The 27,404-nt window shown below is 41.9% G+C and overlaps 1 protein-coding gene across 3 annotated transcripts; it reads left to right on the top strand.

Moving 5' to 3' along the window:
- The first annotated feature begins 123 nt into the window (after positions 1 to 123).
- Positions 124 to 12,647, top strand: LOC311135527 (TIP41-like protein). Of its 3 annotated transcripts, none has more exons than XM_084169538.1 (8): positions 124 to 174; positions 9,245 to 9,372; positions 9,565 to 9,744; positions 9,919 to 10,018; positions 10,590 to 10,721; positions 10,967 to 11,062; positions 11,244 to 11,306; positions 11,838 to 12,647. In XM_084169538.1, exons 2-8 carry the CDS (start codon positions 9,248 to 9,250, stop codon positions 11,967 to 11,969), a joined length of 828 nt encoding a protein of 275 aa, XP_084025664.1. In that variant the 5' UTR covers positions 124 to 174; positions 9,245 to 9,247; the 3' UTR covers positions 11,970 to 12,647. The 3 variants fall into 3 exon arrangements, with proteins under 3 accessions (XP_084025664.1, XP_084025663.1, XP_084025665.1); XM_084169537.1 differs by lacking the exon at positions 124 to 174 and adding an exon at positions 744 to 773 and having other exon boundaries at positions 11,838 to 12,470; XM_084169539.1 differs by lacking the exon at positions 124 to 174 and adding an exon at positions 761 to 831 and having other exon boundaries at positions 11,838 to 12,470.
- Positions 12,648 to 27,404: the final 14,757 nt, after the last annotated feature.

Raw genomic sequence — 27,404 nt, forward strand, 5'->3', positions numbered from 1 at the left:
TTATTTCTGTTAAATGTATGTTTGGGACCCGTTTTAGAGAGCTAGTGTATCTTAAATGCAGATTTACTGTAGCTAAATGATGCGGAACTATATAATACAATAATGAAAAGTATGTCGGAAGCATTTTTGTGACGCTCTCTTTCATGGACGTTAGCTGACAATCAAAATACTGGAGTAAGTTGATGTACTTTTAGCTATCTTTTGAATGTAATCTTTGATTTTTATTTCCATGATGTGTCTTGTCAGTAGGTTATTCATTTGGACAGTTATGTCCATTAGTGATGAAGTTAAGATAACAAGCTTATATGGTGATTGAAGTGATGCTGAGCCAGCCAGCTTGTCTCAAAACAAGCCGGAGGCGCAAGCTAGTGTTAGCTAGCTAGATAAATAAATACCTTTGTGGGATGCTTGATCTAGTTATTGCATGGTTGTTTGCGCCTCCTTTTGAATAAACATGCGTGCCCGTTTTGTCAACTACCTGCTGCTTTTTTTATATAACGTTGAATTTTGCAAAAACTAGAAGTTACTGACGTTAGTTAGCCGCTATGAGCCCCGCCTACGTCCTGGTTCTAGTCCCGTACTGTTTTCCCTAATCTTAACCTAATTATCCAAACCTGCTAGGTTAATTATTTTAACCTACTGCGTAAATTCTCATAAACTGCAAAACAAAATGTCACTTCCGGTCGTAGCTGTATGGAAGTATGTTTTTAGGGAATCTCGTTAAAAAAGAAAAAGTACGGGACTTGAACCAGGAAGTTGGTGGGACTTTCATGGTAATTTGTTTAATTTTTGGTCCTAATTTAAGGCTAGGGTTAGGCAAAGGTTAGCAGGGTAAGTTTAAAATCTGATTTTAATAAGATAAATTGTAGAAATAGGCGGGGTTTATGACTGTGGTTGTGGTAACTAGTAACGACCGACGTTCATAGGGTATTGAGAATCATTAGGAATCGTGTTCTGTTGTAATAGCTAGATATGAAGTGTCCCCACTTGCGCCAACGAATAGCTAGCTTTTCGCATGGCGCCGACTGTTAAGATCCTTCAGGAGGGCGGTCATGTGGGTAGCAAAGCAGGCCCTGGGCAGAGTATATGAGCAGAGTTGAGCAGTTGGAAATCCTACTCATCGCTCCATGTCCTTTCCTACCGCTCCGCGCTCACAGGAAAAAAAACTCACGCTCCATTCATTAGAATCGCAATTTAACTAACAACCATCTATTTTTGTGACTACATGGACCTACCAATTTGTTTTTAAGAATTTAAACCAAACCATATGGATTTGAATGAAAAGTATTTGAAGAAATATGAAAAGGTGAATGTAAGGCGCGAACATGTATTTCTAATAGACTACAAGTCATATTAAACAGCCTATAAACACTAAATAGGTCAGGAGCCAGACAGGGAGCCTAAGAAGGAACGAAAAGGAATTATTTAGACTATTATTAAGGTAATAGCCTACAAAGAAATACATTGGGAAGCATTTGCGAGTGCGACACAATAGGCTGGTAGGGACATAAAGGGCTCAGCATTTAAACAACATTTTGTTGTATTAAATCATTATAGTCTATAAATTGTGCATATAGGCTGTGACTTTGAATTGAATACAAATTAAACAAAAAATGACTTTTATTAGTGCCTTTGAATTCAGTTTTAGAAACACGAGTTTGGCCAGTCTGTGGCTTCAGGGTCATGCAATGGTGCATGGAGAGCCAGCCAGCAGCGGATAATATCCCCTCCACACTTGCAGAGCCACTGGGGATGCTAAACACTCTTGCCAGGCTGGGCAGAGTTGTTTATTTTTAATTTTCTATAGGTAGGCCTACAGGTTTTTAGGCAAAATAACCCAATAAAAATGGAAAGCTCCTTGAATGTGGGAATATGCCAGGCCTATTGGGCCAAAATCAATTATGGTCTATTGTATAGGTAATAGAATGAAAATGAACGAAACATTTAAGAGATTAGATTTTTAGTTTATAAATACTTTGCTACAATGGCACACATAATTATCTACCCACCTCTTTCCGTTCTTTTAGCATGTGCACGTTGTTAAGTACACCATCATGCTTTTGGGATTTTTTATTTATTTTATTTAACCAGGTAAGCCAGTTGAGATCAAGTTCTCATTTACAACTGCGACCTGGCCAAGATAAAGCAAAGCAGTGCGCTAAAAACAACAACACAGAGTTACATATGGGCTAAAACAAAACATAAAGTCAAAAATACAACAGAAAATATATATATACAGTGTGTGCAAATGTAGCAAGTTATGGAGGTAAGGCAATAAGTAGGCTATAGTGCAAAATAATTACAATTAGTATTAACACTGGAATGATAGATGTGCAAATAGATATACTGGTGTGCAAATGAGCAAAATACATAACAATATGGGAAGAGGTAGGATAGTCAGTTTTATGAGGGCATGTTTGGCAGCATGAGTGAAGAAGGCTTTGTTGCAAAATAGGAAGCCGATTCTAGATTTTACTTTGGATTGGAGATTCTTAATGTGAGTCTGGAAGGAGAGTTTACAGTCTAACCAGACACCTAGGTATTTGTAGTTGTCCACATACTCTAGGTCAGACCTGTCGAGAGTAGTGATTCTAGTCGGGTGGGCGGGTGCCAGCAGCATTCGATTGAAGAGCATGCATTTAGTTTTACTAGTGTTTAAGAGCAGTTGGAGGTTACTGTAGGAGTGTTGTATGGCATTGAAGCTTGTTTGGAGGTTTGTTAACACAGTGTCCAATGAAGGGCCAGATGTATACAAAATGGTGTCGTTTGCGTAGAGGTGGATCTGAGAGTCACCAGCAGCAAGAGCGACATCATTGATATACACGGAGAAAAGAGTCGGCCCAAGATTTGAACCCTGTGGCACCCCCATAGAGACTGCCATAGGTCCAGACAACAGGCCCTCCGATTTGACACATTGAACTCTATCTGAGAAGTAGTTGGTGAACCAGGCGAGGCAGTCATTTGAGAAACCAAGGCTATTTAGTCTGCCAATAAGAATGCGGTGGTTGACAGTCGAAAGCCTTGGCCAGGTCGATGAAGACGGCTGCACAGTACTGTCTATTATCGATCGCGGTTATAATATCATTTAGGACCTTGAGCGTGGCTGAGGTGCACCCATGACCAGCTCGGAAACTGGATTGCATAGCGGAGAAGGTACGATGGGATTCAAAATGGTCAGTGATCTGTTTGTTAACTTGGCTTTCAAAAACTTTCGAAAGGCAGGGCAGGATGGATATAGGTCTGTAACAATTTGGATCTAGTGTCACCCCTTTTGAATAGGGGGATGACCGCGGCAGCTTTCCAATCTCTGGGGATCTCAGACGTTACGAAAGGCTAGTAATAGGGGTTGCGACAATTTCGGCGGCTAGTGTTAGAAAGAAAGGGTCCAGATTGTCTAGCCCAGATGATTTGTAGGGGTCCAGATTTTGCAGCTCTTTCAGAACATCAGCTGTCTGAATTTGTGTGAAGGAGAAGCGGGGGTTGGGCATGGGCAAGTTGCAGCGGAGGGTGCGGAGCTGATGGCCAGGGTAGTGGTGTCCAGGTGGAAAGCATGGCCAGCCGTAGCAAAATGCTTGTTGAAATTCTTGATTATTGTAGATTTATCGGTGGTGATAGTGTTTCCTAGCCTCAGTGCAGTGGGCAGCTGGGAGGAGGTGCTCTTATTCTCCATGGACTTTAGTGTCCCAAAACTTTTTGGAGTTAGTGCTACAGGATGCACATTTCTGTTTGAATAAGTTAGCCTTTTCTTTCCTAACTGCTTGTGTATATTTGTTCCTGACTTCCCTGAAAAGTTGCATATCGCGGGGGCTATTTGATGCTAATGCAGTACGGCACAGGATGTTTTTGTGCTGGTCAAGGGCAGTCAAGTCAGAGGAGAACCAGGGGCTATATCTGTTCTTAGTTCTGTATTTTTTTGAATGGGGCATGTTTATTTAAGATTGAGAGGAAATTACTTTTAAAGAACAACCAGGCATCCTCTACTGACGGAATGAGATCGATATCCATCCAGGATACCTGGGCCAGGTCAATTAGAAAGGCCTGCTCGCTAAAGTGTTTTAGAGAGCGTTTGACAGTGATGAGGGATGGTCGTTTGACCGCGGACCCGTTACGGACGCAGGCAATAAGGCAGTGATCGCTGAGATCCTGGTTGAAGACAGCGGAGGTATATTTAGAGGGTAAGTTAGTCAGGATGATATCTATGAGGGTGCCCATGTTTACGGATTTAGGGTTGTACCTGGTAGGTTCGTTGATAATTTGTGTGAGATTGAGGGCATCTAGTTTGGATTGTAGGATGGCCGGGGTGTTAAGCATATCCCAATTTAGGTCACCAAGCAATACGAACTCTGAGGATAAATGGGGGGCAATCAATTCACATATGGTGTCCAGGGCACAGCTGGGGGCTGAGGGGGGTCTGTAGCAAGCGGCAACAGTGAGAGACTTATTTCTGGAAAGGTGGATTTTTAGAAGTAGAAGCTCAAACTGTTTGGGCACAGGGATAAGTGTCTTTTCAGATTTCACAATGATTCTTTAGTTGTGGACGCTACATCACCGCACTCCTCTCTTGCTCTTGGTCCTCATCTTTGTAAGTCACCTTAATGTAGCACCTGTGTGTTTTATCAGTTTCTTTATGAAAATATTTAGCGAATTCCATGACAGTAGCTAAAGGAAGGGGCTATAGCGGCACACAAGTAGACTACAAATGCATGCTGGGGCGGGCATGCCCTGAGCTCGTTAAGTGAGCGCTACTGGAGCGGGCGAGAAGGCCGATGCTCCAGCCTTTGGGAATCTCGCTCCAGTCAAATTGGGCAAGCTCCGGTCAAGCAACGATAGAACAATGAGCCAGATATTTCACTGGATGTATAAATGTGAAGCATCCGGTTGGTGTTTCCACTCACTACCAAATATGGTGATGAGAGGAAGCCCACTGAAGATGGCACGAGAGAGAATTTGGCAGACATTCTGCACATTTTCTCATTGATGAAACATTTGATCTCTATAAATTTTTCTGTTTCCAAAACTAGAATCTGTAACAAACAGAGTGGACTGCATTTTGTAGACTTTACCCTTTGCCAAGGTTTCCAAAAATTGTGTTGTTTAGAAGGAGTGAAAGGGCGAATTGAGTTATTGCACACACACACTTCAGAGTAGGCGTTCCCTAATGGAAATATGCAAATAAATGCTAGAACACACCAATAGGATCTCACTAGCTAGTGCTTGGCTCTGCCCACCCCCTTGCTTGTTCTGCCCTCTATGATTAATTTGCTCCCATTGGAAACTACAGGCTCTGGTCTATCTTGGATTAGTTATAAACATATTTTGTTCAAGCATCTGTGTGAGCTGTTTATGAAGGAAGTTGTCAAGGAAGTGAGTTTGTGCCTCCTGTAGTTCAGTTGGTAGAGCATGGCGCTTGCAACGCCAGGGTTGTGGGTTCGATTCCCATGAGGGGCCAGTATGAAAAATGTATGCACTCACTAACTGTAAGTCGCTCTGGATAAGAGCGTCTGCTAAATGACTAAAATGTAAAATGTGTTTATACAGGACCTCCCGCCCCCATCTACCGTCAACCAATCATTTCAATACGGAGCCCTCCGCATTGTTACAAAATTTGGGATGCGCACAGCGATGCGGTACGGAGCTCGATTTGGCCTCCGCAAGGCTCCGTTATTGTGTTAAACCCTCCATATGGAGCCTCTGGATCGCATTGCCAGAGCAAGCATAAATGGGCTTTTACCCGTAAGCACTCCGTTATGTTGCGCCGGATGTCATGCATTTTAATTGGGACGTCCACAACGGAGTAGAATCGCAATGCCCCCTTGTGGTTGAAGGCTCCATTGCGAGACAGATGCAGCATACTTAGATATTTTTACATCGTCTTCAGTCCAGCCAGAGTCTGTTGAAGAACAGGAAGTTACCAAACCACAGAAGAAGATGAAAATGTGGTTTTCGGTGATGGCTTTATGAGTTAACTAACCATTTGTAAACAATTACCCATTCCTGTGAGTACTATTTTAATAGTAATGTTAAATAATACATATTGGCTGTTAAGCCAATTATATTATGACTGTTGCCTTTCGTTTGTTTATTGTGATGGTAATAACCTTTGTTTTTGATAATTATTCGGTGGAGGTTGCTAGCTACAATGGTAGGCTGGACACATGACATTTTTAACAACGCTTTTTTCGGATAAAAATTATTTCATTGCATCCGCCGTGGAGCCCAGTTTCATAATATTACTATATGTCCCAACATTTTTTACCCTGCCAGCTCCTATTCGTTCTATTGAGCACCGTGGCACCAACTCGCCTTCCAAACATCCTATTCCCAGCCCATTGTTTCCACGTCACAATGCCTGCTTCGCTATTGTTGGCAATGAGACCTGCCCACGTTGAACTCGAACACTTACCTTGGGCAATATATTATTGATAAGGTTACGGCTACTCCGTGAGCAAGCTCACTATTCGCCTGGGTACACGTTGTTGTGACCCACAGTGCGAACGATGGCTGGCGCATACCCATCAAACATTAAACATTTTCTGGTCATGGTTAACCATCTTTTTTTTTCTGAAAAAGGTGTAAACCTAAAGAAAACGCATGTCCCTGCCCTCTTTTTCAAGATGTGGCCGATTTTAAACAGCCAGAATACATTTTTTAATTAAGAAATACCAACTTTTTGACGATTTGTTGTTTCTAAATGGCTGCTGGGTAATTTGATATGCGTCTTAATCTGTCTGTTCGTAGGCATCAAATTAAGCGAATGCTGCGCAGGATCACTGAGTTGCAAACCAAATAGATAGGTCTAGCTCATTCATTTGTAGATCTGACGCAGTTACTACCTCCAGATTATGAGCCTAGCAAGTGTTGCTAATGAGTTATGTAGTACTCACAGAAGGCCACAGGGAGGAGCAAGAGAGTTATAAACATACTGTTTTTCATTTGTGGTGTTATGCTGCCATCTATTGTAATGATTTAGTAATTGCAGTTCATTCATTTTCTTTAACGCTCTGATCAGACCATCAAAGTTTATATACCTAAGGTCACTGAATAAAGTGTATTTCCTTACTGAAGTAGTAATTACTCAGAATTGCTAAATATAAAATATTTGCTAGTTCATTTTATCACGTACAACCATAAAATAAACATTTACAGCATAACAATAAAACTGATGGGCCTTTCGCATATACAAAAAACACCATAGATTTAGTTAATTATTTTCTTTACATGGATAACATTATATGCCAAAGTAACACCCCCTTAACATATAAACACAGACACTGGACACAGAAAATGTGCTTTTTTAATTAAATCTGGTAGCTCTTAAAAGAGCCTTTGCTTTGCTGAAATTCAGGTGTTCTGCCTGCCTGCCATGTCATCAGAGAAGTAAATCTGTGAATAATGAGAAGTTGATAAGTTATTTCCACGCTTTCACATAGAGGCCCAGTTCAAACCACAACATTTCTAACACAAAAAAAGGCAAATAGCAGCAGATAAATGGTAAGCTGGTTAAATAAAAGACTGTTCTTAGAACTTTGACTGCCATTGTTTTGGGGAAATAGGGACGTCTGTCTATTTCTCCAAATATCTCAATGTATGTATTTTAATGGTTTGAAGTTCTACACCATTTTAAATCAGGATAACCTATTATTTATAATTATGTAAATGTGGTGCAGCTTACAATGCCCTTAACAATTGCTGGTAGTTAAAACGTCAACAAACAAACAAAATACTAATGGAACTCTGAGGTCGTCCCATTGTTTCCTATAGGGGAAATATTGGTATGTCTGTTTATTTCACAAAATATCTCACAATGTGTATATTTAGATTTTTTTCAAATCAGACACCATTTGAATCAGGATAATCTCCTCTTTCTAATGATGTAAGGTTGGGCAGGGTACTCCATTGTCATCAAAAGCTAACATTTAAAATATAAAAAAGTATACATTATTGTTGGAACTCTGAGGCTGCACCGTTGTTTCCCTATGGGAAAATGATACACAGACATGTATGTCTATTTCGCCAAATATCTCGCAATGTGTATATTTTGACATACTCCGTTGTCATCAAAAGCTAGCCCCGAAATACGTTTTGCCCTTGGAACGCTGAGCTCCCCCCATTGTTTTCCTATGGAGAGGCATGCTGGTCTATTTCGCCAAATATCTCGCAATGTGTATATTTTGACTTTTTTCAAGTAGGACGTATTTTGAATCAGGATAATCTCCTCTTTCTAATTATGTAAGGATGGGCAGCGTACTCCGTTGTCATCGATCGCTAGACCAGAAATAGTCAGAAGTTGCAATTTATTTCCTACTTCCTAGTTAAGCAGACATAAGCACACTTGGCACCATCGAGTTGCGGATGTTTACTTTGTACACAAGTTGTTATTTTTCCATTTCGTCCTAAGAACAGATTGTAGTAGTAAAATGAAAAGGTATACATTTTTTGGTGCCATTTAGGGAAAATGGAATTCTAGGGATCATTCCAGTCAAAAGAGGATCAGCGAAGGTTCGTTTCAATTAATTTGCTATGGCCTCGCGCTGGTGTTCCAGCTCACCAACGTTCTTTGGCCGTCTTTCAGCCTTAGGTGACATTTTACTCGTTCTATTGTCCAGCCTAACAATGGTATATCATCAACCTAGCTTTTAGCTAGCTAGCTGCTCTGCATTGCAAGCTAGCTTGACTTGCTATAAAGTTAGAGAAACAAGTTGAGGAAAAAGTAACTAAACAAAACATTATTTCATTATCACCTGAAACAATATATTTATCCTGGCTTGAATGAAAGGTCATATTTTGCAATCTCCAAAAATAAATGCCATCTCTGACAAGAGACAGGCTCTCCTTCATCTTTCCTTACAAACGCTACACTTCAGTAGCGGGTCAAGACTCTGTGAAGTTGGCGTACGGTGTAATGAAATCGTCACAATGTAAATGGAGCATAAATTATCTGAAAATGGTTGTGGAAAATTGTTTTATTAAGAAAAAAATTCTCCTCCGGCGGCTCACCATTAAAGCTAGTTAAGGAGGAAAATTATGCCTTAGAATCTGAATGAAGGATGTGTTATGTACCATCCAGTCCACGGGTGACATGAGTGTATTACCGGGAATACACATCCTAGACAATAGTGCAGATCTAGCCGCCACTATTGGCTGCCTAGGCTAGCGTGACGTCCATTACACTTGCATACACTATCAGGTGTTTATTTACTCTCTTATTTTCTGTCTCTGATGGGTTTGGTGTCTGTATTTCCAGTTGATGTTGGCCAATTTGTCAGCCATGATGACCCATGGGTTTAAGAGCAGTAAGCAAGACTTCACATTCGGACCATGGAAAGTGACTGCTGCAAAAACCCACATCATGAAATCTAAGGACATTGAACGGTAAGCTATTCCAAGTATTTAGTGTCAGAAAATACATTGTCTTTAATTCTCTGTTTAGTATTCTTAAGGTTTAGTCTACATTGGGGAGCTTGTTTATCGACTTACATTTAGTCATTCAAATCTCGTCAATTTACCAGCTAAACGGCATTGAGGTTAGTTGTTCAGGTTTCAATCTTGACAGTTTCGTCCCAGGTTAGGGGAGGAGATGCACATGCCCTCGCTCCCAGAGATGCTGTTTGGGGACAACATTCTACGCATCCAGCACACAGACGGTTATGGTATTGAGTTCAACGCCATCGATGCCCTCAAGAGGGTCAACAACATGCAGGACTCTGTGAAAGTGGCCTGTGCACAGGAATGGCAAGAGAGCAGGTACAACCACTGTCATAAGACCTCTGTGATAATACACCTTCATTGTCTAAATGCTGTTGAAGTAGATAAAACAGTGGCATTTTAAATTGTTTAGATAAAAAGTGTTGAATAATCAGTCCTATTATGGAGAATGAATCTCAGTGAGTGAAACTTGTCATGTGGATGTATTGCCAGGGCTGATTCGGAACACTCCAAAGAGGTAGTAAAGCGCTACGACTGGACATACACCACAGACTACAGAGGCACCTTGTTAGGAGAGGACCTGCAGATGAGGGTGAGAGGCCTTTCGGTTCACACTGTGGATACAATACAATATCCCAAACACACAAACATTACAAAATAAGGGGCAAATCTTAACTTCTCTTAAGTCCAAATTAAACTTAGACTCACATTGACATCGATGCATGACTAAGTGGAAATTAGACGTAAGTGGAAGATAGGATTTGTCCCTAAGTCATTGGCTGCATTTAAGACAGACTTAATTGTAGATGCCTGCCAGATCTCACATTGCCTGGATAGGTGATTAACATGTCAACTAACCACGCCATATGATATGGCAGTCTGACGCCCGACTGCGCCGTCAATGATGTGTCGCACAACCATCGGTTGATGCAATGCAACGACTGCAATGTAGTTAGCCTGGAATGCAATTGTTCTTTCGCATAGGCTTAATATTCAAAAAAATGTTTGTCTCAAGATGTCTCTTGCCTGGGGTGCATTCACTAGGAACCAAACAGAATCAAACAAGCTGAAACGGGGAGAGGCCTACCTGAATGTGTCCAATAAGATACTTTTTCTTTTTGCTACGGTGTGCACTAATGAATACACACCTGCTATTCCATCAGGCGACAGAAACGTCAGAGCGCATCGACATGGAGAAGCTGAAGGCACGAGAGCAGATCATGTTCTTCGACGACGTGCTTTTGTTTGAGGACGAGCTGCACGATCACGGCGTGTCCATGATCAGCGTCAAAATAGTGAGTGGCACTTTCAGACAGGAATTGACACTTTATGATGACATGCAATCACCCCATATGTCTGTCTCCATGACAAGCACCAAAGGACATGCTCTTGCGGGGGCTGTAAGACCAGAAATAAAAAAGGCAATTTTTCTATTCACCTACTTATGTTAAATGCATTTTCTGAAACGCTTGCCTCTTTGAGAGGCTGAGGAGGTTTTGAAGAATGACTTATCCTCTTGTTACCCGTGTGTGTGATACAGCGAGTGATGCCCACCAGTTTCTTCCTGCTTCTGCGGTTCTTCCTGCGAGTGGATGGAGTTCTGATCCGGATAAATGACACGCGGCTCTACCACGAGGCAAGTGTGACTGTGGGCTTTCCTGGGAAATGACAATCGATTAACCACCAGAGCGGATGTGAATGGTAGTCAAATTCTGTGGATATCTTTTGCAGGAAATGGGCAATACACACTGTTCAACTATGAAATGGCTAGGCCTACTTATGAAATTAGTCATCGCTTACTCTGGTTTTCTTTACAGGCTGGAAAGAATTACATGATCAGAGAGTTTAGTACTCGGGAAAGCAACATTTCAGAATTGCAGGTGAGAATTTTATTTTCTGTTTGAAAAGTACATGTGTAGCAGAAGTCAGAGTAAGTTTAGCATCGTGCAGTATCGTCTCCTTCCTGAAAGCTTGTAGCACTGTTGCCTCCAATCCTTAAACCCCCTTACACTTGTGGAAGAAGCATATGCATGATCATGGTAGCAATTGAACAAGAACACTTTGAAGGTTATGGGGAAATTATCACAACAAAGGACACAACAGTTCACCTGACACAAGATTGAATCCAAACATTACACTGTTGATTTGATGTGCATTTTACATTTACTGTACTTTTCACAGCATTTGTCAATAACGAAATCTGAAAATGCTCCGGAGACATTCAGTAACATAATAAGAATATTCATTGAGTATGTTTGGTTTTGTCTAAAACATTGTCTAAAACATTCATGCTACATCATGCATGTCACTGTGCAGCTGATACAATCATGCCGCTATTGTAAAGGGGGAACGATTAGTCATTTGCAAAATCTAGAAAATATGAATTTTGGCTCCCTCTCCTTGTCTTCCAGAACGTCCCTGCTGCTCTGTTCACTGACCCCAATGAGATCTCCCAGCACTTAACCCTGAAACTGACTAAGTGTGAAAAGCTGGAGCTCCCTGAGACAGGCCCTCAGCCAGGGGACACAGAGGCCCCCCAGTGAGGGAGAGCAGGCTGGGCCCTGTGACTGGACATCACATTCACTTGTGTCTGGACTTAAGACAAGGGCGGGCCAACCAAGGAAGCGTTTACCCTCCCTCTACTCTATAACAAAATACGTTTAGTAATTTTTTTTTAAATAAACCGAGAACACTGCACCTGCCTCCCTCCCTACACACAAAAAACAACAGTTCATAGAACTTCATTTTGGCATTGTCAAGTGGCCTCTTATTTTGAGTGTTATTTCACATTTCTTCTATGTAAATGTTTTGGTTGGAAATTTGTAATAGTTGTCTTTTCTATTAGAACACCACATAATGGTTGTGTTGAATTCTACGTAACGTAGTCTGATACTTGAAGGTTGTGCTATGTTAAATACATGCAGCTTTGGTTTGGATATCACAGAAATAGCTACACTGAAAAAATATATAAACACAACATGTAAAGTGTTGGTCCCATGTTTTATGAGCTGAAATAAAAGATCCTAGAAATTTTACATACACACAAAAAGCTAATTTCTCTCAAATGTTATGCACAAATTTGTTTACATCAATGTTAATGAGCATTTCTCCTTTGCCAAGATAATCCATCCACCCGACAGGTGTGGCATATCAAGAAGCTGATTAAACAGCATGATCATTACACAGGTGCACCTTGTACTGGGGACAATAAAAGGCAGCTCTAAAATGTGCAGTTTGTCACACAACACAATGCCACAGATATCTCAAGTTTTGAGGGAGCATGCAGGAATGTCCACCGGAGCTGTTGCCAGAGAATTGAATGTTAATTTCTCTACTGCCTCCGACGTCGTTTTAGAGAATTTGGCAGTACGTCCAACCGACCTCACAACCGCAGACCACATGTAACCACGCCAGCTCAGGACCTCCACATCCGGCTTCTTCACCTGCGGGATCGTCGGAGACCAGCCACCCGTACAGCTGATGAAACTGGGTTTGCACACCTGTAGAATTTCTGCACAATCTGCGTGCTCGTCATCCTCACCAGGGTCTTGACCTGACTGCAGTTCGGCGTCATAACCGACTTCAGTGGGCAAATGCTCACCTTCGATGACCACTGGCACGCTGGAGAAGTGTGCTCTTCACACAAACTTTGCACAGCCATTGAAGAGGAGTGGGACAACATTCCACAATGAACACCCTGATCAACTCTATGCAAAGGAGATGTCGCACTGCATGAGGCTAATGGTGGTCACACTAGATACTGGCTGGTTTTCTGATCCACGCCCCTACCTTTTTTTCAAGGTATCTGTGACCAACAGATACATACAGTGGGGAGAACAAGTATTTGATACACTGCTGATTTTGCAGGTTTTCCTACTTACAAAGCATGTAGAGGTCTGTAATTGTTATCATAGGTACACTTCAACTGTGAGAGACGGAATCTAAAACAAAAATCCAGAAAATCACATTGTATGATTTTTAAGTAATTAATTTGCATTTTATTGCATGACATAAGTATTTGATACATCAGAAAAGCAGAACTTAATATTTGGTACAGAGACCTTTGTTTGCAATTACAGAGATCATGTGTTTCCTGTAGGCCTTGACCAGGTTTGCACACACTGCAGCAGGGATTTTGGCCCACTCCTCCATACAGACCTTCTCCAGATCCTTCAGGTTTCGGGGCTGTCGCTGGGCAATACGGACTTTCAGCTCCCTCCAAAGATTTTCTATTGGGTTCAGGTCTGGAGACTGGCTAGACCACTCTAGGACCTTGAGATGCTTCTTACGGAGCCACTCCTTAGTTGCCCTGGCTGTGTGTTTCCGGTCGTTGTCATGCTGGAAGACCCAGCCACGACCCATCTTCAATGCTCTTACTGAGGGAAGGAGGTTGTTGGCCAAGATCTTGCGATACATGGCCCCATCCATCCTCCCCTCAATACGGTGCAGTCGTCCTGTCCCCTTTGCAGAAAAGCATCCCCAAAGAATGATGTTTCCACCTCCATGCTTCACGGTTGGGATGGTGTTCTTGGGGTTGTACTCATCCTTCTTCTTCCTCCAAACACAGCGAGTGGAGTTTAGACCAAAAAGCTCTATTTTTGCCTCATCAGACCACATGACCTTCTCCCATTCCTCCTCTGGATCATCCAGATGGTCATTGGCAAACTTCAGACGGGCCTGGACATGCGCTGGCTTGAGCAGGGGGACCTTGCGTGCGCTGCAGGATTTTAATCCATGACGGCGTAGTGTGTTACTAATGGTATTCTTTGAGACTGTGGTCCCAGCTCTCTTCAGGTCATTGACCAGGTCCTGCCGTGTAGTTCTGGGCTGATCCCTCACCTTCCTCATGATCATTGATGCCCCATGAGGTGAGATCTTGCATGGAGCCCCAGACCGAGGGTGATTGACCGTCATCTTGAACTTCTTCCATTTTCTAATAATTGCGCCAACAGTTGTTGCCTTCTCACCAAGCTGCTTGCCTATTGTCCTGTAGCCCATCCCAGCCTTGTGCAGGTCTACAATTCTATCCCTGATGTCCTTACACATCTCTCTGGTCTTGGCCATTGTGGAGAGGTTGGAGTCTGTTTGATTGAGTGCGTGGACAGGTGTCTTTTATACAGGTAAAGAGTTCAAACAGGTGCAGTTAATACAGGTAATGAGTAGAGAACAGGAGGGCTTCTTAAAGAAAAACTAACAGGTCTGTGAGAGACGGAATTCTTACTGGTTGGTTGGTGATCAAATACTTATGTCATGCAATAAAATGCAAATTAATTACTTAAAAATCATACAATATGATTTTCTGGATTTTTGTTTTAGATTCCGTCTCTCACAGTTGAAGTGTACCTATGATAACAATTACAGACCTCTACATGCTTTGTAAGTAGGAAAACCTGCAAAATCGGCAGTGTATCAAATACTTGTTCTCCCCACTGTATCTGTATTCCCAGTCATGTGAAATCCATAGATTAGGGCCTAATGAATTTATTTCCTTATATGAACTGTAACTCAGTAAAATTTGTGAAATTGTTGCATGTTGCATTTATATTTTTGTTTAGTGTATTATGGAGAACCAATGTGTAAATAAATAAACTTTTTGTATTTGTTTAATCTTCTACTGGACATTTGATGTCTATTAGAGGAGAGAGAGCCCACTACTGAAGTCGAGCCCCTCTGTAGTACACTTCACATCTCACTTTGTAATGACATCTCAAGCTGCTCAGCTCTACTTGTATTATTGTATTTTAGATAAATGTCAAGTCAACTAATAAAAGTCTTCAACCTTAACATGCCAACATTATTGTAGTGGGTACGACGTATCATTTCTGTTTTGAATACAATTTGGAAATGAGTTGAATTTGGGAGTAATCCAGACTAGAGACATTAATCACCAGAGCGGAATGGAAAGTACTTGTTTCCCTTCAGACATTGTGCGCTGCAGGACAAAACAAAATTCTCACATGTTTAGCTATCAAACCAAACTGATTAGGTCAAGTTTTGAAGTGGCGGGAGTACAGGGCTTAGCATTTCCCTTGAGGAGGCTAAAAAGAGATTTCGACTTGGAAAAGTTAAATATTTTCAGCAGTCAGGTAATTGGTTAAGGGAAGAGGATTGGGAAAGAGAGGAGGTTGAAAAGACTGAGGGAGGCAGGGGATGGGTTTGTATCTGTTGAAGCTACCAATAACAAGGGAGAGAGTATGTTGAGGAAGATTGGTGAAAAGTTCAAACCGAGTGAGCCGGACGCCAGTTAGAGGTCTGGAGGTAAAATGGAAGGGGTAGAAGGTGTTGTGAGGATCTCGGAGCCCGAGCCTTGCATTGATGGACATGGTTATGATAAAGATATGTTTGGTCCAGTGGGAGTGAGATATTTGAAGAGGGTGGAACCAGGCCTTTTGGCTGATCCATGGGTGGTTTCAGGTTGGGTGGAAAGGATGGCGGGTGCTGTTGAGTCTGTGAAGCTAACCCGAAGTGGACTTCTGATGTTGGTATGTGTTTCTTCAGATCAGAGGGAGCAGGCGCTCCATGCGACGCAACTTGGGGAAAGACTTGTACCTTGCTTTGCGCTTAGGTACATGGCACCATTGAAGGGAGTGATTTCTGGGGTAGCGTTAAGTGTGGAGGTGGAGCAATTTTAAGTTGAAGATTCCTGGTGTTTGTGACGCCCGCCGTTTGGTGCGACGCAGACCCGGTGGGGAGCATGGTGAAACAGAGCTTTGATTCAGAGTCTTTACCTGACAAAGTAATGTTGGGAGATATGAGTTATGCTGTTAGAGCTTTTGTGTGAAAAGACTACAGTATAGGTATCACCTTTATGGGCATGTTGCAGCAGTGTGTAGGAGGGAGAATCCAAGATGTGGGAAGTGTGCAGGAGGACATGGGAAAGAGGAATGTGTAGTTTTGGTGGAAAAATGTGTGTGTGTGTCAACTGTAAGGGTGCTCATGTTGCTGGTGATCGGTGGTGTCCTGTGTGAGAGAGGCAGGTTGAGGTGGCCAGGGTCAGAGTAGTGCAGAAGATGTCTTCTCTATGCTGAGGCAGTGAAGAAAGTAGAGGAGGGTGGATCAAGGGTGAGGGATTCTGAGACGATCCCTGTGAATAGTAGATCTGTGCCAGAACAGAGGGCTAGGACAATGAGTGAAATATGTTTCAGTAAGGTTGGCTTCTTAGCGTTCATAGCAATGGTTATCAACTGTACCGCAGATATGGAACGTAAGTCATAGAAAATAGATGTTGTGGTGGCAGCTGCAGAGAAGTACTTGGGGGTACGAGATTTGGGGGGTGGTAATACTTAAATATTTAATAATTATATTGAACAAAAATATAAACGCAACATGCAACAATTTCAATGATTTTATTGAGTTACAGTTCATATAAGGAAATCGGTCAATTGAAATAAATTAATTAGGCCCTAATCTATGGATTTCACATGACTGGGCAGGGGCACAGCCATGGGTGGGCCTGGGAGGGCATAGGCCCACCCACTTGGGAGCCAGGCCCACCCACTGGGTAGCCAGGCCCAGCAAATCAGTATTTGTTTTTCCCCACAAAAGGGCTTTATTACAGACAAAAATACTCCTGTTTCATCAGCTGTCCCAGTGGCTGGTGTCAGACGATCCCAGGACTACCCTTGTTATCTGATATATTTTGCACACACAATATTTTACAGTACATTTTTCCAAATGAACATGGCATCCAATGTACCTTGAATAATAAAAAGCAATAAATATAGAAAAAAATGACAACACCAAGCAGCAACACCAACATTAACGTTACAGTTTGCATACGCTATTCCAACTGAAGAACTTTCCCACGGGCACTGCAGGATGTACATATCAAAATAGATTTAATTAAATAACAATCCAAAATGGAACATCAAAAACTGATCAAATAGTTAGCTAGCTAAAGATGCCCAAGAACGGAAGATGAGCAACAGCCAGAGATGACGAGGTCTCTCCCAAACAGGAAAATAGACTCCAATGCTGGTGTCCCTCTCCTTTCTGCTTCGACACCTCAGACACTGTCTTTCAGAGCCTTTTACAGTTAAATTACAAGCCTCAATAGAACCGCTAAAGCAGTCATTTGGACTGCTCATTAATTAAAACAATTTATTACTGGGCCTCCCGAGACCGTTGGGGAGTTGCAGCGTTGAGACAAGATCGAAATTGGGTGTAAAAAAAATTCATAATATTAATTTAAATAAAATAACAATACTCTGCCCTTTTTAAAGTCATGCCCCCTTCGTCCTTGACTTTTCCTAAATCAGTCTATAATACACACTGTCGTTGTTAGAATCTTAATATCACAAACAGAACTGGTGTTATAGACAGTTTTACGAGGGCATGTCATTCTTTATATGGTTTTCCCCGTTGACCCTCCTCTCGACAGTAGGGCCTGCTTCCCTCTTTCTCCCGATAGTTGAAAATGCTGTGCCCAGTTGAAAATCACCCTGATAATTACCTCGAAAGTTAACCTAAACTATACCAAAACTAATTTCACACATATAATACAAATGAAATAAATGAAGTAGGCTAGAGTATGATGGGGGAGAATGGATGAGTTGATGAGCGAGGGGAAGCGAACAAGTCAGAATTATTTAATCACTAATTGTGAATGAAGAACAGGGCGGGCCATTCTATTGTTTTGATCTATTCTAATTATAATCTCAAAATGTTATGTACTCTATCAGTCTACTCTGGCCAACTTGGAGTACACATTGAGAGCGTGCTTAATTTACAATGGCAAGAAGACCAAGACGAATGGATGCACTCATTAGCGTTGCTACAAAATCTGAATGAAAACAACTCCGAATGTGGGGAAGAAATGAATCATTGTTGAAATCTCTGATGAGTATTCTTCTGATTCTGAGCCTCAACCTGAACCTACACCTCCGAGGCCTAAGTGCAAAAAAGCCAGAACTGTGCACACTGAGCAAGTGCCCATGAAATGGTGAGACAGGAGAGAGGATTGCACCCTTTGGAATAGAACAAGCCGGTGAGAATTATTCTGGCTTTTATCAGTACAAAATGTCATCCATGAGGATGCAGGCCCTACATCTCAAGCAAGAAATAAAATATGCAATGCACTCAACAGCTTTCGTTGTTTAGGCTATGTGACATGGACATGCTCCAACTGATAATTAACTTTTTGACTGCTGTCATATCAACACATATTCATAATGCCATTATTACTTTTGTGATGATTTTCACTATTATCAAGCACATTTATGTGTTTAGGCTACGAATGTTTTCGTCATTTGACCATGCATCTTGCTGACCGTGCCTCTTGGAGGTTGGGGTATTTATTTTTCTTTTGTATTTTATATTTGAGATTCTTCAAATAGCCACCCTTTGCCTTGATGACAGCTTTGCGCGCTCTTGGCATTCTCTCAACCAGCTTTATCTGGAATGCTTTTCCAACAGTTCCCACATATGATGAGCACTTGTTGGCTGCTTTTCCTTCACTCTGCGGTCCGACTCATCCCACACCATCTCAATTGGGTTGAGGTCGGGTGATTGTGGAGGCCAGGTCATCTGATGCAGCACTCCATCACTCTCCTTCTTGGTAAAATAGCCCTTACACAGCCTGGAGGTGTGTTGGGTCATTGTCCTGTTGAAAAACAAATGATAGTCCCACTATCCCAAACCAGATGGGATGGCGTATCGCTGCAGAATGCTATGGTAGCCATGCTGGTTAAGTGTGCCGTGAATTCTTAATAAATCACAGAGAGTGTCACCAGCAAAGCACCCCTACACCATAACACCTCCTCCTCCATGCGGAGATCATCTGTTCACCCACACTGCGTCTCACAAAGACACGGGGGTTGGAATCAAAAATCTCCAATTTGGACTCCAGACCAAAGGACAAATTTCCACCGGTCTAATGTCCATTGCTCGTGTTTCTTGGCCCAAGCAAGTCTCTTCTTCTTATTGGTGTCCTTTAGTAGTGGTTTCTTTGCAGCAATTCGACCATGAAGGCCTGATTCACACAGTCTCCTCTGAATAGTTGATGTTGAGATGTGTCTGTTACTTGAACTCGTGAATCATTTATTTGGGCTGCAATCTGAGGTGCCGTTAACTCTAATGAACTTATCCTCTGCAGCAGAGGTAACTCTGGGCCTTCCATGCCTGTGGCGGTCCTCATGAGAGCCAGTTTAATCATAGTTTTTGCAGCTGCAATTGAAGAAACTTAAAAAATTATTGACATTTTCCGTATTGTCATGTGTTAAAGTAATGATGGACTGTCGTTTCTCTTTGCTTATTTGAGCTGTTTTTCCATAACATGGACTTGGTCTTTTACCAAATAGGGCTACAGTGGGGGAAAAAAGTATTTAGTCAGCCACCAATTGTGCAAGTTCTCCCACTTAAAAAGATGAGGGAGGCCTGTAATTTTAATCATAGGTACACGTCAACTATGACAGACAAATTGAGGAAAAAAATCCAGAAAATCACATTGTAGGATTTTTAATGAATTTATTTGCAAATTATGGTGGAAAATAAGTATTTGGTCACCTACAAACAAGCACGATTTCTGGCTCTCACAGACCTGTAACTTCTTCTTTAAGAGGCTCCTCTGTCTTCCACTCGTTACCTGTATTAATGGCACCTGTTTGAACTTGTTATCAGTATAAAAGACACCTGTCCACAACCTCAAACAGTCACACTCCAAACTCCACTATGGCCAAGACCAAAGAGCTGTCAAAGGACACCAGAAACAAAATTGTAGACCTGCACCAGGCTGGAAAGACTGAATCTGCAATAGGTAAGCAGCTTGGTTTGAAGAAATGAACTGTGGGAGCATTTATTAGGAAATGGAAGACTTACAAGACCACTGATAATCTCCCTAGATCTGGGGCTCCACGCAAGATCTCACCCCGTGGGGTCAAAATGATCACAAGAACGGTGAGCAAAAATCCCAGAACCACACGGGGGGACCTAGTGAATGACCTGCAGAGAGCTGGGACCAAAGTAACAAAGCCTACCATCAGTAACACACTACGCCGCCAGGGACTCAAATCCTGCAGTGCCAGACGTGTCCCCCTGCTTAAGCCAGTACATGTCCAGGCCCGTCTGAAGTTTGCTAGAGTGCATTTGGATGATCCAGAAGAGGATTGGGAGAATGTCATATGGTCAGATGAAACCAAAATAGAACTTTTTGGTAAAAACTCAACTCGTCGTGTTTGGAGGACAAAGAATGCTGAGTTGCATCCAAAGAACACCATACCTACTGTGAAGCATGGGGGTGGAAACATCATGCTTTGGGGCTGTTTTTCTGCAAAGGGACCAGGACGACTGATCCGTGTAAAGGAAAGAATGAATGGGGCCATGTATCGTGAGATTTTGAGTGAAAACCTCCTTCCATCAGCAAGGGCATTGAAGATGAAACGTGGCTGGGTCTTTCAGCATGACAATGATCCCAAACACACCGCCCGGGCAACGAAGGAGTGGCTTCGCAAGAAGCATTTCAAGGTCCTGGAGTGGCCTAGCCAGTCTCCAGATCTCAACCCCATAGAACATCTTTGGAGGGAGTTGAAAGTCCGTGTTGCCCAGCGACAGCCCCAAAACATCACTGCTCTAGAGGAGATTTGCATGGAGGAATGGGCCAAAATACCAGCAACAGTGTGTGAAAACCTTGTGAAGACTTACAGAAAACGTTTGACCTGTGTCATTGCCAACAAAGGGTATATAACAAAGTATTGAGGAACTTTTGTTATTGACCAAATACTTATTTTCCACCATAATTTGCAAATAAATTCATTAAAAATCCTACAATGTGATTTTCTTGATTTTTTTTTTCTCATTTTGTCTGTCATAGTTGACGTGTACCTATGATGAAAATTACAGGCCTCTCTCATCTTTTTAAGTGGGAGAACTTGCACAATTGGTGGCTGACTAAATACTTTTTTCCCCCACTGTATCTTCTGTATACCTCATCAATCTACACACAATACCCCCTAATGACAAAGCAAAAATTATAATATATATATATATATATATATATATCATATTTACATAAGTATTCAGACCCTTTATATATATAGATACTTCTTACGGATGTCCTGGGTTCGGGCGGCTCGCCATCCTTGGTGGAACTGAATCCTACTCAAAAAACCTGACCTGTTTTACAAACAGGATCACACAATATATATACCATGAGTACCTTTCATATAAACATTAATATAGCTCTTAGCTTTAATCTCTTACAGGAATAAGAAATAAAACTTTGTCAAAATGCTTTACACTTTAACTACAGCACCAGGCTCACGTGGACTGAACAATAGACTAGCCTGGGCAAACTGAAAGTACTAGTGCTTACACCTATACACCATTTCTTATAAAGGAATCTAAAACATAAATGTTAACGGCTTGTGCATATGCTTGGTTCAGTATGAACACGCACAAAATGCTAGCAATAGCTTACTAGCCTAATCGCTAGCAGCTCGTTCTCTTTATGGAAACTCACCAAATCCTGGCGTCAATCTTTCCCTCAACCCCTTCACAGCACGTTCGGATAGATAAGTGAGTGTTAATATCCGGTTTTCTCTTTTTAGTTCAGTTTTATACAACTTCTCACGACGATTTGAAACTTAGTTTTTCTTTCATAGAATGGCGGTAGCTCTTCACATTCCGTTCTAGCTCCTTTTCCACATGTTGGCACACACTGGAGTAGAACGTGAGGTTAGGAGAGGGACCAAGATAGAATATTGAGCTTCTGACAGCTGATTTGTAATATCTGTCAACTTTTAAACATATCACAATATAATATAATATGATTGGTTACTGGAATCTCACTAGTAACGATAAGTATTCAACATTAGTTGACCTGCGTTACACTTAGTGTCGTTGTCCTGTTGGAAGGTGAACCTTCGCCACAGTCTGAGGTCCTGAGTGCTGTGGAGCAGGTTTTCACAAGGATCTCTCTGTACTTTGCTCCGTTCATCTTTCTCTCGATCCTGACTAGTCTTCCAGTCCCTGCCGCTGAAAAACATCCCCACAGCATGATGCTGCCACCACCATGCTTCACCGTAGGGATGGTGCCAGGTTTCCTCCAGACGTGACGCTTGGCATTCAGGTCAAAGAGTTCAATCTTGGTTTCATCAGACCAGAGAATCTTGTTTCTTATGGTCTGAGAGTCCTTTAGGTGCGTTCTGGCAAACTCCATGCGGGCTGTCATGTGCCTTTTACTGAGCAGTAGCTTCCGTCTGGCCACTCTACCATAAAGGCCTGATTGGTGGATTGCTGCAGAGATGGTTGTCCTTCTGGAAGGTACTCCCATATCCACAGAGGAACTCTGGAGCTCTGTCAGAGTGACCATCGGGTTCTTGGTCACCTCCCTGACCAAGGCCCTTCTCCCCCGATTGCTCAGTTTGACCGGGCGGCCAGCTCTAGCAAGAGTCTTGGTGGTTCCAAACTTCTTCCATTTAAGAATGATGGAGGCCACTGTGTTCTTGGGGACCTTCAATGCTGCAGACATTTTTTGGTACCCTTCCCCAGATCTGTGCCTCGTCACAATCCTGTCTCGGAGCTCTACGGACAATTCCTTCGACCCCATGGCTTGGTTTTTGCTCTGACATGCACTGTCAACTTTGGGACCTTATATAGACAGGTGTGTGCCTTTCCAAATCATGTCCAATCATTTGAATTTACCACATGTGGACTCCAATCAAGTTGTAGAAACATCTCAAGGATGATCAATGGAAACAGGATGCACCTGAGCTCAATTTTGAGTCTCATACCAAAGGGTCTGAATGCTTATGTAAATAAGGTATTTCTGTTTAATACATTTTATAAGAAGGCTGTAACGTAACAAAAATGAGGAAAAAGTCAAGGGGTCTGAATACTTTCTGAAGGCACTGTATGTGTAGTGGCTTTGCTGGCATGCATCTAAAGAAATTGGTTGAGTTTGCCCCACCAAGATTTACATGCTAAAATCGCCACTGACAAGGAGGGCTGCAAATACAGCCAGCATAGGAAGGACTTCGACCAGAAGAAGACCAGCATCCAGTTCCACCAGCCTCAGAGGTTTAAGGTGAGACCGGTTGACAGGTGTTTATCCACAGTGTCTTGTACTCCTGTCCTGACTGGTCCGTGGTGGTATGAAACAGGAGAAAACATTATTTGCCTACTGAACATGACCCTGCTCCTGTAGGGCCACAGTATGTGGGGGAGGGTTTTGTCCAAGCCTTCACAACTGATCAGCTTGATGGTATTGATTATAAGATAAGATAGTACTTTATTAATCCCCCAGAGGGGAAATTTGATTGCACCAGCCAATACATACATATTTTTGGTTTCTCAGATTGTTTTGGCAACTCTCACACAAAACTTAATTGGAAGGAAGGATATTTGATATCCTTTTAACGTTTGTATCACAAACCATTTTTGAGAAGACCATGCCTCCTGTAAGACCCTATGATCCGTGAACCGTACATGATACAGACATCTTGGTGTCATTGTACTCCTAATAGTGTACTCTAAAAATGTTCACATGAATTTATTTAACATAAAAAATATAAATATCTCTGAAGTACCTTTTAGGATTTTGCTTATTGTTTGACATTGTTTGGAACAATATACTTTTCAAACACGTAACATTTCCAGAGTGGGCTCTGTGGTACTTTTGAATATATGACCCATTTTATACATAGAAATTGACAGTATAGGTCATTAACCAATCACAGCCCTCCTTTAGGATTGCACTTTCAGCAAAACATAAACAGAGGGAGTTCCCTTTGAATCCATTTTCTAGGAATGTGCATCTTTCCCTTTCAAGACAATTCGATCTACACTGAACAAGAATATAAACGCAACATGCAACAATTTTAAAGATTTTACTGAGTTACAGTTCATATAACGAAATCAGTCAATTTAAATAAATTCATTAGGCCCTAATCTATGGATTTCACATGAATGGCAATACAGATATGCATCTGTTGGTCACAGATACTTTAAAAAAAAGGTAGGGGCCAGGATCAGAAAACCAGTCAGTCTCTGGTGTGACCACCATTTCCCTCATGCAGCGCGACACATCTCCTTCGCATTTTCAGCTTCCAGGAATCCTTGCGACATGGGGCCGTGCATTATCATGCTGAAACATAAGGTGATGGCGCGGATGAATGGAACGACAATGGGCCTCAGGATCTCGTCACAGTATGTCTGTGCATTCAAATTGCCATCAATAAAATGAAATTGCATTCATTGTCCTTAGCTTATGCCTGCCCATACCATAACCCCACAGCCACCATGGGCAATCTGTTCACAACTTTGACATCAGCTAACCGCTCGACCACACGACGCCATTCATGCTGTCTGCCATCTGCCTGGTACAGTTGAAACCGCGATTCATCCGTGAAGAGCACACTTCTCCACTGTGCCAGTGGCCATCGAAGGTGAGCATTTGCCCACTGAAGTCATTTATGAAGCCGAACTGCAGTCAGCACGCAGATGAGCTCCCCTGAGACTGTTTCTGACAGTTTGTGCAGAAATTCTTCAGTGGTGTAAACCCACAGTTTCATCAGCTGTCCGGGTGGCTGGTCTCCGACGATCCCGCAGGTGAAGAAGCCGGAGGTGGAGGTCCTGGGCTGGCGTGGTTACATGTGGTCTGCTGTTGTGAAATCGGTTGGACGTACAGCCAAATTCTCTAAATTACGTTGGAGGCGGTAGAGAAATTAACATTCAATTCTCTGGCAACAGCTCTGGTGGACATTCCTGCAATCAGCATGCCAATTGCACGCTCCCTCAAAACTTGAGATATCTGTGGCATTGTGTTGTGTGACAAAACTGCACATTTTAGAGCTGCCTTTTATTGTCCCCAGTAAAAGTTGCACCTGTGTAATGATCATGCTATTTAATCAGCTTCTTGATATGCCACACCTGTCAGGTGGATGGATTATTTTGGCAAAGGAGAAATGCTCACTAACAGGGATGTAAAGAAATTTGTGCACAAAATGTTTGAGAAATAAGCTTTTTTAAATATTTTATTTCAACTCATGAAACATGAGACCAACACTTTACATTTTTGTTCAGTGTAGATACATGGGCTCCGATACGATGCATAGTTTGAAGCGATTCGGTTTGATTAGAGAATGAATCAATGCAGTTCGGTGCGATACGATACGGTTCGATGCACTAAAATGTGCTGCATAATCACATTCATTTTCCATTCTAAATTAAAATTGCTGCTGATGGAGTGTAACAGAGTTAAAAATGTTGTCTTAGTTATATGTGATTTTCACCAAAATCAAGTAGTCTTCCAGTGTTGATGGAGCCTCCTAGTGGTTAATGGCGTCACTGCAAATCTGGTATAACTTGTGTTGCTGTATTCCTAAACTGGAGGTACGTATTCTGAAACATGATGTCTGCAATATTTACGTTTTACAAGAAATAATGTGTTCTAAGTTGAAAACACTAATGCATTATAATTATTATCCATGTTGGCATGTTATGTGATGGTTGATGTACAGTTTAGCTTTCTAACGATAATTTTATGGACTTTCTGCTATGCACCACGTTGTTGTAAGCTAGATAGCAAGCTAGATAGCAAGCTAGCTAGCGAGTGTTCGACCTCGTCACATTTCTGATGCTAGCTGCATATGTATGATGATTGTGTATTAAGTGATTTATGAAAAGTGAAGGTTTTATTTTATTTTACAAATCCAGATCCTGTCATGTTTGCAGTGACCTTTGTGCATGTGTGAAGACATTCATACGTTGTGTCTGTCTTCCAGGTATGTTTTTAATATGTGTTATTCAGTGTGTTGTGCATGCTTGTTGGTTCTCCTGCAGAACTCACGATGACTTGCTCGCTCCCAATGCAAAGCAATGCAGTCATTCTGATTTGGAATTCTGGTTGAATGTAATTGAATTGTTTATAATGAGAAAATGTAGAAAATGCTTTTGACTTGAATTGGATTGAATTTAATTGGATTTAGATTGTACTAAAACTATACGATCACTTGTTTACATTTGTGAATTGTGCTTATAATTGTATATTGAAAAGAAAGAGGGGGGAAAAAAAGTAGACGAGGCTATTCCTATGCTGGAGATCCTGTCATGTTTGCAGTGACCCTTGTGCATGTGTGAAGACATTCATACGTTGTGGCTGTCTTCCAGGAATAAATAAGACCCAAAAGCAGGTCCTGTGTCTGTCATCCATCTGGCAAGCCAAGAGCTAGGCCTCTCTGAGCTAGATTTGTCTGAGCTAACTGTGTGTGTGTGTGTAAATGATTTACAGTTGAAGTCGGAGGTTTACATACACCTTAGTCAAATACATTTAAACTCAGTTTTTCATCATTCCTGACATTTAATCCTTGTAAAAATTCCCTGTCTTAGGTCAGTTAAGATCACCACTTTTTTTTAAGAATGTGAAATGTCAGAGTAATAGTAGAGAGAATGATTTATTTCAGCTTTTATTTCTTTCATCACATTCCCAGTGGGTCAGAAGTTTACATACACTCAATTAGTATTTGGTAGCATTGCATTTAAATTGTTTAATTTGGGTCAAACATTTCGGGTAGCCTTCCACAAGCTTCCCACAATAAATTGGGTGAATTTTGGCCCATTCCTCCTGACAGAGCTGGTGTAACTGAGTCAGGTTGTAGGCCTCCTTGCTCACACACGTTTTTTTCAGTTCTGCCCACAAATGTTCTATAGGATTGAGGTCAGGGCTTTGTGATGGCCACTCCAATACCTTGACTTTGTTGTCCTTAAGCCATTTTCCACAACTTTGGAAGTATGCTTGGAGTCATTGTCCATTTGGAAGACCCATTTGCGACCAAGCTTTAACTTCCTGACTGATGTATTGAGATGTTGCTTCAATATATCCACATAATTTTCCTTCCTCATGATGCCATCTATTTTGTGAAGTGCACCAGTCCCTCCTGCAGCAAATGTACCCCCACAGCATGATGCTGCCACCCATGTGCTTCACGGTTGGGACGGTGTTCTTCGGCTTGCAAGCCGCCCCCCTTTTTCCTCCAAACATAACG

The sequence above is a fragment of the Coregonus lavaretus genome, assembly GCF_964263955.1.
Source record: "Coregonus lavaretus genome assembly, chromosome: 10".
Lineage (NCBI taxonomy): Eukaryota > Metazoa > Chordata > Actinopteri > Salmoniformes > Salmonidae > Coregonus > Coregonus lavaretus.